The sequence below is a fragment of the Rhea americana genome, unplaced genomic scaffold, assembly GCF_003343005.1.
Source record: "Rhea americana isolate MKP2758 unplaced genomic scaffold, rheAme1 scaffold_71, whole genome shotgun sequence".
Classification (NCBI taxonomy): Eukaryota; Metazoa; Chordata; class Aves; order Rheiformes; family Rheidae; genus Rhea; species Rhea americana.
The window spans coordinates 1,046,070-1,058,471 of record NW_028186879.1 but is presented as its reverse complement, the minus strand read 5'-3'; the positions used below and the strand labels follow the sequence as shown (position 1 = coordinate 1,058,471).

Here is a 12,402-nt window from a genome sequence, read left to right as displayed (position 1 = left end):
TTGGGAAAGGTCTGGAAACGATATGTTTAGTATATTATTTTTCATCTGAGAAACAAGGTTTGCTGCTGATACTGGTCTGGTCTAAATTAAATACTACTTCTTTTAAATTATTATTTTTCCTAAAGAGAATGACATTTTCTTTGGTTTACTTTTGATTTTTTTAAATTATAAGGACTTGTGTAGCTTGGTGTTAAGAAGAATTCTCTTTAGTGTCTGGAAAGTAGGAGACATGTGGACCAATCAGTAACACTTGAGTTATTTTCTCTATAGTTTCAAGTTTTCCTTCATATCTGTCTCAGCTGTAGCCACACTTCTGCTAAGTCTGTCATCACTAGCTATTCATAATCTCCGTGCGCTTCTATAATTAACACAAATGTTTGTATTTTTTTGTTATCAGTTCCATAGTTACTGAGCTAGAATTCTTTCCCAGATATACTTTTCCATAAATAATTTGACTTGCAAAACTCAGATGGCCATTTGTCAGTCTTTCCTTCTCCATAAGAAGAAATCATGCTTTCTCTGGATCCCATTTTCAAGGTTTTGTGACAAGAGTGATCCTATTTAGTTCTTTCTCAGGTCAGGCCTGATAYAGATCTGTTCTCTCATATGTTACAACAACTAGCACACAAAAGGACCCTACAAAACTGCAGAACGGGGGATAGAGGACTGTGAGACTCTCTGTATTACATCTGCACTACTAGAGTCATAACAGGACAGTCCTGTCTCATGTTATTTGTCAAAAGTCACTGGTCCTTCCACACTCTGGACAGACTAATACAAATAGATTTAATAGACAAAAATGTAGGGCAGGTCAAACATTTTATATGCTTGATCAGCTCCTGAAAATGTGTTTTCTGCAGTGCTTTTCTCCAGTTGTTTGTATCTGTGCTACGGCTGCCTACATGTGGMAGCTTAGTTAATGGCCTTAGATACCTTCAGAGAGGAGAGCCACCTGCAGAACACAAGCAGCTTCAGCCCAAGGAGAGGCATGAATTAGGGCAGAATGACACAGCGGCTGGACCTCGTTGTGTCCAGGAATCCCAGATTGCTCCCAGCCACGCACCCCAGGAGATGCTGGAGTCACCTACAGAAATATGAGCGAAATCCCAGCCTGAGTTTCTAGAAATAACATTGAAAGAATCACTAGCCTTCCAAACCGTGCCATTGCAGTCCACTTTTAAATTCATCATCTTCAGGTACCCGAATAACCCAGCTCAGTTTAGTCTCTTGGCTTCCCTAGACTGCTAGCAAGTGAAAACAGGATTTTTTGTTAGAAATCGCTATAAACRTATGCTGCACACATGCAAGCAAAAAACTGACACACTGAAAACAAAGCAAAACAACCAACCAAGGGACAAAATTAACTCTCGGGGTTGGAATTACCTAAAACTAATCAGAGAAATTTGATTTGGTTGTACTGTGGAAGAACAGGTGTAACATCCACTATCGTTTCCTCCTGCTGCTGAGGCAAATGCATACTGAATCCGAACCGTYGAGCGATCTGTTTGATATTCTAATCCTTCAAAACAGTGGTCCTAGTTTTCAATAGAGTTTTGCATTTAATCAGTTGTCAGTGCTCAATAATACATATTATGAAATAAGCCTTGTCTTTTTACCTACTGTAAATCTTTGTTTTTAAACGATAATTGAATTCTGAATCTATAAGGATATCTATTAGGATAAATCTATTTATTAGATATGAGTATATCTATTAGGATAAACAGCTCTGCCTCTGATCAGAAATGGTTCTCCGACTTTTAGAAGTAATTAATTCAGGTAAAGGTGCCGCATGTCTTTCATTTAAATCTACAAAATGAATATATAACCAGTGAAACAGCAACTGCTGCTCTCTCTAGAAAAATRCTCATTTAGATCAACATTTTTTCTTCAAACTCTATCCATTACTATAATGTAAAGTTACTTAGATGTTGGAAAATTACTCACTAAACTTGAAATCAGTAAATTTGGTAGACCTAAATGACTCAAAACAAACGTTTACAAGTTATCTGTAGGGCACAGTTCATCCCGGRTCAGGTTTATAAAAAGACAAATAAGCCAGAATTTACGTATTTTAAAAACATTTTGAAATGCATTTCACTATAAGGTAGTCCCAAAAGCATGAGAAAAAAATAGCATGGATGTTTAGAAAATGTAGAAGGGCAAGGTATTTTTTACAGGGGTCACAAATAGCTACTAGAATTTAGAATTTAAATGTGAGACAGAGCAATTACTTGCACTGCTAGATGGATTTGTTCCAGTGATTACAAATGAATAGCTTAGTCCGGGAAGCTTACTCAGATGAGTAGTGCAGCTAACTTCAATGATAGGATCCACCTCATATGAAAGTAAACCTTAGAGGGAAGTTGTCTATTGTTGAACAGGCTAGTGCATTCTCTGCCCAGTTCATTAACTGCACAGCACCATATGTATGTTTGAAATAATTCATCCTCATGCAATCCATGTTATATCTTCTGTTTGCCATGTATTTCCCCAGTTTCTTCATGCATTTTATTAGGGTAACTGAAATTACAAGCATAATTATTCATTGACTCATTTGGTTAACCTCAAGCAAATGAATCTGATAAATCTTCAAGCCATGAAAATATGCAAACAATAGTGGGAAAAACTGGATCTTTCGTAGTTGAATAAAAAGGAACTAGGAAAGATGAAGATAAGAAAATAAAAATGTCACAGCTGTGAAATGAATGAAGATAATCTAGGCAGCAGAATGAGTAGGAATGACCTGAATACGCTCAGACTGGCTCATAAACAGGTAATTCTGTGGCTGAAATCTGGAAAATAGTGAAATCATAGGTTGGGCTTTCACATTACACCTCCGAATTCCTGATGGTGGGGCTATTGCAAATGTAGTGGCCTTGTTTGATCCAGATCCTCAAGCCGCCACACCACAGAGGAAAACACCATCTGTGGACGCTGAACACACTCAAGACCATATTCGTGGAGCTTATTTGCCGAGCACATTTGAGCACATTCCCATTCTTAATACAATCAGTTGCATGTGTAAACATACATTCAGCTAGGAAAAAAAGATTTCTTCTAGCATCTCCACAGGTCTAAGGTGCCCACATTTCCAAAAATGTAAAAACTATATTTGATTCGCTTTGGTGATATCATAATACTAGAATCTGGAACAATTTTTTCCAAGTGAAGAGCTGAAAGTTTCAGAAAGAGCACAACAGCCAAACTTTCTAAGAAAAATATGCTGCAGTACTCCAAAAGTGAGTCATGTGGACACAGGTTTTCAAACAGCAAGTGGATGTGCAGCATAGCAGAGGTCACTGTATGTTCCTCCCCCAAAAATATGACCCAGGAGCTCGAGCTCTTCTTCAATTATCTAGTCAAACCACTAGGCACACTAAAGAGCACAAAGCTTCCCCTACTTATTCAGAAGATGGTAAGTTTTCAATCATGAGCTTCAGAAAGCAAATAAATACTTGCTTTACCTTTCTTCAGGTGTTTTGCAAAATATCCGCTCCAAAGATGGCTGGGGGTAGCTCTCTGATATGCACTGTACAGCATCAAGCTTTTCAGTTTTCCTGAAGCAGGGTTTCCCTGGTTCCTCTATTAAAGATCATGCAAATATCTAAGGATTGTTGAAGTAGTTTTGAAACAGAGTGCTTTGCTCAGTAAATAGTATATTAATTTACATGGTTGTAATTTATTTCACGTGGTTTCAGTGCTCAGGGAAAATAAAATTATTCTTCCCTAGGGATATTGTGGGTTGATCTTATGAGCTTCTCAGCCTGGATTGTTAAATGTAGAGCTTCCCTGATATCAAAGGCCYGCCTCTGTACATCAGAAGGTGTTCTTGAGGCTGATACGCAAGGTGTTAATTTGCTGTGGCTCCTGTTCACTTCACTTGGCAGGAGTGCACACACCTTTAGAAATCACATCTGTTGAGACTGCAAAATAAGGTTGTTACATGCTACTCAATCAGACCAGATACACAGTAGAAAGGCAACAGGCGATAATGACTTTTGATAATTAACAGACTTTTCCAGCATGTATCTGTAACCTGAAGGTGAAAAGTTTCCTAGATCACTCCTCTGACCCTGTCAGACTCGTACGTGAGCTAAATACAAAAAATTAACATATTAAAACTGCACAAGAGCTGACTTAAACTGAAAATTACCAAATTTATTTCAAAGTCAGCATACAATTAAATTACAATTTCCACCAAGAAGACTCACATTTTCTTTGGATTCATAGTTTAATTGCCTAAAAGGTGACATGCAAAGGCAACAATAATACTTTCAGCTTTTGAATGTCTTTGTTTGTTTCTCTCTTATAAATTGGGCCTAGAGGGTTTTCTCAGCTGTAGAGATTTACATTTCCTCTAGCCTGAAGGATCTGATGACAGATGGAATTATGATATTAGATTCACAGGAGCAAAGAGAATGAAATCCAGATAACCCATGTGAAAAAGATCTTTACTACAACTGTTGTGAACTATCTTGCTTGCACATGTAGTAACACTTCTTACTTCTGAAAGCTCACTGATGTAGTAGAGAAGGTACATTTTTGATAAATACTTAGCACCGTGTCCCCTCAGTAAAGTTATTAAAATTATAAACAAGGCGTACAATAGGTCTTCAAATAAAACAAGAAGAAACTGGAAATGACGCTTCTAACACTTGAGTGAGAGAAAAGTCCAGCACAAATGCCTTAAAAAATAAGGAATTAAAAACTTTCGTTATTGACACTTTATTAAAAACAGGGCAAGTTATGATGCTTGTTGTTAAACCTGTTCCTCTTGAAGGGCTTGGTCCTAATTACTTTGCCAAGCTCTTAACTGTTTGGATTATTTGTTTTTTTTTCTCCTTTGATATTTATTTATTTATTTTCTTTTTCATTTTAAATTTGGCTATTTATAGGCAAAGAATACGGTATTTTTTCCACTTTAAAAAATATGTCAATGTGTGACTTTTTTGTTGTAAGTTCTTGGACACCCCTAATTAGAAAGCGAAAACTGAACTTTGTTGTGGAAGTTGTCTTTGTGTCAGAGATGTCTCTTGTGTGGTCCTTTAAAAAAGTTCAACTGAACTCGCACATACCGTGAGTCTTTCAAAAAAATCACACCTAACATATGCTCTGCCATGATTTTCTGAGTTCAGCAGTTAAAATATGAACTTCTTATGGACCTTCGTGCTGAGCAGCTGTAGTACAGATGCACTTTACTGCTAAAACCAGAGAGCACATCCCAGCTCAGGCTCCAGGGGAAAAATCAGAGCGAGCTCTACTGGCTGCCCTGGGCCGTGAGTAAACCCTGGCGCTGAGCAGAGACCGTGTCTCCCCTGACAGCGTCGTCTCTCACCAGCCCAAAGAAGTGCGAATGGAAAGGCTGTGCCAGAAATGCAGAGAGAAGTGGTGGGGTGGGACAAAGCAGGACCCCAGGATGCTGGAGGCTAGAAAATAAACAGAACGGCTTAATCTGATACAGAGAAAAGCCTGGCAGGCAACATGGAGAAAAATAKGTTAAGAGGCAAGCAAACAAATCTAGCCTGCAGCATTTGAGAGCACGTAAAAGCCATCCTTGATTTGTCCCTTCTGGCACAGAGTGAAATCCCTCATAGGAGAGAAGGGGATTGACGCACATTTACATCTTTATTTGCTCATTTTGCATGTTTTATTGAGTAGTGAAAGTTGGGTCTCATGCGGTAACTCAAACTGTGGCTTTGACTACAGTCTCTCAGGACAGCTCCTAGTCCTATGCAAATCTAGGAAGAAATGCAGCACGCAAGTGAAATGGTATGTGATGCGGGAAGTGAAAGGCAGAGATGAGAAGTCTTGGGGAAGACAGAAGAGCTATGGCAAAAACAGGGAGCTTCAATGCTTTAAGTGAACTCGAGCCTCTCCCCTTGAACTTGCTGATGGAGTGACTCCTTTCTTCTGAGAAATACTTACTTTGGACAAGAACAGTAAATATTATTGTGTAATTACTATTTTCGCTTATGACCAAGAGAGTGTGTTTTCCAGCTTGTGTTTCTCTTATTTGGGAAAAAGCCAAGGATGTAACGTATATATAAAACAGAAAATAATGTTGTATTTGTTGTCTAGAAGGCAGTATGCAGTAGACAGTTGGTATTGTGCTTGGCAGCATGAAAATATCAATCAGAGATACTAGTTTTCACTATTTACATAGTACCTTTCAACCAAAAGTGTTTTCATGTATCTGCCCATACAAGCGGCACTTAGGAACCTACCACCACTGGTGCTGAGCTATCCTCAGGATGGATGGATTTCTTGAGCTTACGACAGTTGTGGAGAGTCACAGGGAAACACTTTAGCTGTAATCTCATCCTACATGTCCTGTGGCAGGAGGGAATAATCTGGCTTTGGGTTTCACTTCAGTTGTTTGGTTCTGAGAACTGGGGTGCTGCTGCTGGTGCTGTTACTGACTTGCAGCGTGACCTTGCCAAGTCACATAACTCATGGCTCAGTTTCTTTGACTACAAAATCAAGACATTTGCCTCACGTGCATACTGCAAAGCTTGGATTGATCCGTGTCAGTAAAGTCCCTGGAGATACCCATCACATGATGCAAAATAAATTAAAAGAATGAGTTCATTTGAAACTATTCTAAGTTTAAGGTTCTTATGTGTAGATGCTCTGTGTACATTTATTTACATGTCAGTCAGCAAAGAGCAGACCAGTGACAACAGTTAAGAAAGATGAGAAATTTTAAGAAGACAATGTGTAACATGAAATTATACACAAGAGTCCCACAGAAGATATCTCATTTGCATCCTAGACAACATGATCTCTTTAAGGCTTTTGGATTCAGTACATCCCTCAACTTACAAATTCTGAGTCCATTGAGGGTTTACAAGCTTGTTTCTCTTTAAAGAATCAAAGACATGAAATGATCTCTGAAATGTTCATCATCACTCTCAATTCAATATCTTCAAACACATTAGCTTCCACATTTTTAGTTGATTCATAGATGTTCTCTGTTCCCTGAGAATTCAAATACCAGCCAAGATCTTCCAAAATATTTGAAATCTGAAATGCAAGAAGATTATTTGCTACTAAGTACATAGCAATCTGTTTTGTTTGTTTTTCTTCACATCTAAATATTTTCAAAAGATGCTCTTCTGGAAAAAGCCTTCATAAATCAATAATGTCCCCTAATGCCCAAATCACATCAGGACATATCGCATTATGATATAATTTCTACTCTTAATAGAAATTATAAAAGTAACATCTCTTCACACTTCCCCGTTTGTTTTCTTTTCATTTCTACTCTCAAACTTATTTAACAAATATGTTCAATTCTACTGTATGAAGAAACACTATAGGATTCCTTTTGAATTAGTTCATTCTGCTTTCCAGATAGACATCAGAGAACAACTCCAGCCAGGATCATGATCATTTCCCTTAGTGAAATATGCTGTCTTTTACTATCATTCTTATTTCCTTTCATGTAGAACCATAAGTAGAGACAAAGAAGAACTCTATTATAAGTTTTGTTGTTGTTGTTGTTGTTTTCTGAGACCTCAAACAAAAGGCAGGGCCAGAATGTATTTTAGCATCCCGCTGCACATCACTGTGACATCTGGGTACGACATCCCTCAACTTTGGGTATGTTTTACCAGGTATACAAAGCGTAGGCTCAGAGCCTGCATATCTTTCGTTTCCTCACTATCATATATGGCTAAAGGAGAATCGCAAGCAAGAAGAGAATATTTTACAATCATTCTGAAAGCCATTGAGGGATAACTTAGTCTGGGCTTAGTGTGAGCAAAAAGTGGCATGTAAATAGCTTCATCTGAAGAGCGGCCCTAACACTCTTCTCTTATTTGGAGGGTGAAATGTTTCTGGTTAAGTTTATGAAATGATTCAGTTCATTTCCTCCTGTGTCCCACACGGTGCTTGGCCTCTTGGCAGTGAGGGTGGTGAGGGAATGACATGATTATGGTTCTGCTCTTTCCTTGCTCCTTCTTTTTTTCCTTTGTTCAATCTAAGAAGTTTCTAGGAGTACAGCTTTATTCTGTACTGCCAGATACAAGGAAAGCACGCTGGTGTACAAAATAGAAATAATACATCAGGAATTCATTGGTTGGAAAGTAGAAAAGTATTTTACACAGGCAAAATCATGAAAGTTGGTGAAATATTGCATAAAGCACAATACCTCCAGTGGAAGGAATATGTAAAATGACAGAAATAAAACTGTCAGTCCAGAGAAAGCCAGGAGATGTTCACACGTATGGCTTCAATGGCACAGACTATACTATATTCTTACATTTAAAAGACCATTAGAACAGCCTGAAGGGGGGAATCCATCTGTGATACCATGCATGTGTCACTCTGCTTTTTACATATCAGAATTATTGATTATTTGCCCAGGAATGAGAAAGATTTCGTAAGACTGTCTCAGAACATCAGTCCTTGGGAGATATTTTAATTGTAGGTCTCATTTTCTTGATAATTATTTGTACATTTCTCTTACTCATCTTCTGCCATTTAGAAACTTGGAGTCACAGGAGAAGAACGGAATTTCTTATCTGATTACTCATGTAGCTTTGGTGTCTAAGCCTATGTTTAGCTCAGGCAGGGATTTCTGAGAGTGTGGTGGTGGGAAGAGAAGGATGTTCACCTTCCTCGCAGCTGTGGCAAACACACTCTGTGTCAGGTGTTCGGCTGGGCTGTATATGGCCACCAGTTCACATCATGGTGTTCTTAATCCCTGCAGAGTATTTCTCATTTCTCATTTTTGGTGAACATAGCTTTCTAAATTGATACATTTCCAACAATATTCAGCAGTAATAAGGCATGATGTGAGACAGGGCAATAATTAAAAGATCAATTTTAGAGAAAATCGATACTTACCTTATTTCTAGTTCAAAAGTATTAAATGTGGCATGCACTTCTGTCTAACTTTTTGAAATCATATTTGACACAACCCTTTTTATTTTGATTGTGACATCCCCATAGCCTAAAGGTTCRGGGTGTTGTAAGCTTCTGGAAAGGTATTTCTGGAATGGACAGCAATATTTTATAACCAACTCATTCTCTATTAGTTCACCTTAGAAGATACTGATGTCTTTGGTGTTCTTGAACCTTCATTCTCCTGGMTGATAAATACATATGTAATGTCAGATATATTTTGATTCGTTGAAGAAGTGAAAGTTAGTGCTGTCGTAATAAGAACTGTAGAACAGAAATAGAAAACAAATATAATCATCTTTGGTCAGGGAGAATCATTTAAATTAAAATAAAACATAACAAAACTCTGGAAAGGTTGTACCTTTTTTAAAAAAAGGCAAAAGGAGTGTATAAACATATTGCAGGCATTTGCAAACTCTGCTTCTGTATATTGAAACTGTGTGAAAAAGCCATTCAGAGAACCTCTCAAAAGCATACTATTTGGAAGTATGTCTCATAAAATATTGCAGAAAATGTCTAAAGACAAAAAGCTTCTATGTGTTGCGAAAGCTCATTTAGAAACTAGCCTACAAATCACAGGCTCCATCTTGCAGCCCATTCTGCAGCCAAATCTCAGAGAGGACCCTGGGCAGCCAGGCAGGCACAGGTTAGATGCTCCTTCCCTTGAGCAGGCGTTCACAGCCTTGGGTTCTTTCACATCTGGGAAGCAAACAGGGTAGCGATTCTCACTCTTTTGAGGAAAGCGGATACAGAAACGGGAGGCGGGAGGGTGAAGAAGCAGCCTCTGCTTGTCTTATCCCTCCTCTCTGCTTTCTTGGCTCTGTCACACCACTGTAGTCTACACAGTCTGGCCAGCTCACTTGGCAGCTACCAGCTTGACTTGCCCCAACGGATGCAGCAGATGTCATTCACCTTACGTATAAAGGTGCAGTGTAGAAAAGCTTCTGCTGCCTTGAAGGCATAATCTCTCTAGCAGGGCTTCATATGAGCCTTTCTGCAGGCACTGCAGCTTGAAAAGTCATCATTTAGCCTTAAAGGAGCAAAACAGTAACCGTGCACCCACTACTGCCTATAAACAAGAAAGAGAGAAGTAAGACTACAGAACTGGCTGGCTGAAATGTGTATGTTTTCTATAAGCATCTAAAGCAGGCCCTTAACAGTACAAATAAATGTTGAATCACAAAATAACATCTCTCTSTTATAACTGAAAAAATTCCTGCCCTTGGGTCTTGATTTTTTTTTCCCTGTTCAGCTAGCAAGGGCAGAGTTGAAAGGAGGAAAAAGGTAAATAAATCAGGAAGTACTTTGGAAGGGTGGTGTCATTGAGTACCTAAAATTAAGTTTGTATTAGGTCCCTGAATGAGAAAGACTGAATCTTAATCCACATTCGCCAGGAGGGCTGAAAAGAGGTTGGCTGAGCTGTTGTTTGGAGCTCAAGCACTTCCGGTAGGCACAAATTTCAAAGAGACGGCAGGAACTCTTTTCTTCCTTCTCCAGTTCTGCTACCTCCATCATTTGCAGAGGCGGTCTCAAYACTTTCCTCCTTCAAGAACTTCTTCATATATTTACCTGTTAAAATCTAACAGACTGATAGGGGCTCAGGTGATGGAAACCAGACAAGGTCCACTGACTTCAAGGATGCACCAGCTGAAAACAGCTGAGAATATGGCCTCAAAAGTTCAACTCACATGGCCTATTGAGCACTCTCTTGAGTCAGTGTTCTGATCTAAAAATAGCTTTAGTTGCTGATCATACAAGCTGAGCCAATTTATCCTTGGCATTACTCCACTTTTCTCACAGCAGTACCTCTTTGCTAGCAGAATGCCTACTGTCGATCTCAGTAGTAAAGCAGAGGAGATACTTAAAGATAAAAGCCAATGGRGAAAACATTTTCAGCTAAGATGTAGGCAGAAGCAGGCAGATGCAGTAACCAAACTGTAAGAGCAACATGCAAACTAGATGTTTCATGAGCTGGAACTGCATCTGTAAAGGAGGGTATGCTGGAAGAGGGTGTAGTGTGGATCCTGAGACCTGGTGTATAAGACAAAATGAGTCTCCTTGCCCTTCTGTCTGCTAGAGTTTGTCACTGCTGTCCTCTRCCTTTACTTCTGTGCACTCCACCATGATACAGGAGACCTGGAGCAAGTCCAGGAAGGTTTTTAGGGTAAGGAAGGGTATTTTGAACATTACTGTCTGCAGGTCAATCATCCTCCCTAAAGCCCAAAGTAAAAAATGCAGAGATATAAAGTATTGGTACAGTGGGCAAAGAACACCAAATCTATAACATGTATAATCATATCTTGCATTGCTGAACTCTATGGAAAGTGAAATAGAAATAAATTGCTGCCCCTAAAAAATGTTTAATCATGTCCGCTTTTTTTCCTCATCCTCTTTTTATAGGTTATACACAAGAAATMCAGTAGGAGAAATTTTGTTCTCACTGAAGTCTGACAAACCTCTATTTGCCACAAACTYAGGACTTCATTGAGAAGTACAGGCACATACATAGGGAAATGCCTGTACAAATCAAAAAGAAGGCTTATATATAACAATGCTGGCACTGAGAAGATGGGCATAAATCTAATGGACACGTATCAAAATAAGATGCTGTATTTTAAGCAGGTTAAGCTGTCAGATGGTCAGCCTTCAGAACTACATATGCAATTTTACTTTCAAATGAGGCAATGACCAAAGTAGCCTTTGATAAAGTGAGAAAGTCACTCCAAAATAGATTAACAGTCTGAAGAAGGAACTTACYGAAAGCACAATAACTGAGAAACTGGAGCATGTTGAAGGATGAGAGAACTTTTCTCTTCACAAATGCATCTTGTATTTGTGTTCTGTTCAGTGTGCTTTGTATTTTAAATAGCAATCAAATACTTCTCAGACTGAAAAATCTCCCACTCTGCTTTATAGGTGAGAAGACTTACAAAAAGCAAACAAACTGCATTTTGTTTCTCATTTGGCTTCAGACTGTTTTCTCTGGGTGAGAATCTCAGGATCATCTTCCCAAAATCATCTTCATGATAAAGGAAAGTAGAAATAGCCTTTTTTCTAGGAAAGCTACAGTTTTTCCACAGTCCTGTGCTCCCAGCAACTGAAGGTTTAAAAAAGAAGTCACCAAGAGTCTCTAAACGTGGCAACACAGATGAGCCTGATACACATGCRTTAACTCTGAGAAAACCACAGCTTTGCATGTGTACTCACCCCCATATTACCCCCAAAGCAGTGGATCCAGARTTCAGTGTTTCACTCAGTAGAAAAACGATAAAATACAGAGGGAGGTAGGATAGGTAGCAAGAGCTATTCTTAGCCACCAAATTTCTACTTTTTACCCAAATGATATTTCTCTTTTTGCTCACTTTTAAGCACACTGTCTTTACTAGTCCTCTTCATCATTGCAGCTTAAATAACTCCATGGTTCCCAACAATGCAACTCTTGTGAGAATTTATWCTCACATGATGATGGAGCAAAGTGTATTGCAGAATAATAAT

The 12,402-nt window shown here is 38.7% G+C and overlaps 1 protein-coding gene across 1 annotated transcript in view; it reads right to left on the bottom strand.

Moving 5' to 3' along the window:
* FLT3 (fms related receptor tyrosine kinase 3) overlaps nt 1–10,419 on the bottom strand; it is a 30,084-nt gene extending 19,665 nt beyond the window's left edge. The window contains 10 exon segments of the mRNA XM_085321790.1: nt 1,391–1,535; nt 1,617–1,685; nt 1,723–1,770; nt 1,772–1,809; nt 2,372–2,520; nt 3,465–3,582; nt 5,926–6,046; nt 6,826–7,023; nt 9,047–9,171; nt 10,293–10,419. Of these exon segments, the coding sequence (XP_085177916.1) occupies nt 1,391–1,535; nt 1,617–1,685; nt 1,723–1,770; nt 1,772–1,809; nt 2,372–2,520; nt 3,465–3,582; nt 5,926–6,046; nt 6,826–7,023; nt 9,047–9,171; nt 10,293–10,419 (1,138 nt within the window).
* Between the last annotated feature and the right edge of the window lie 1,983 nt (nt 10,420–12,402).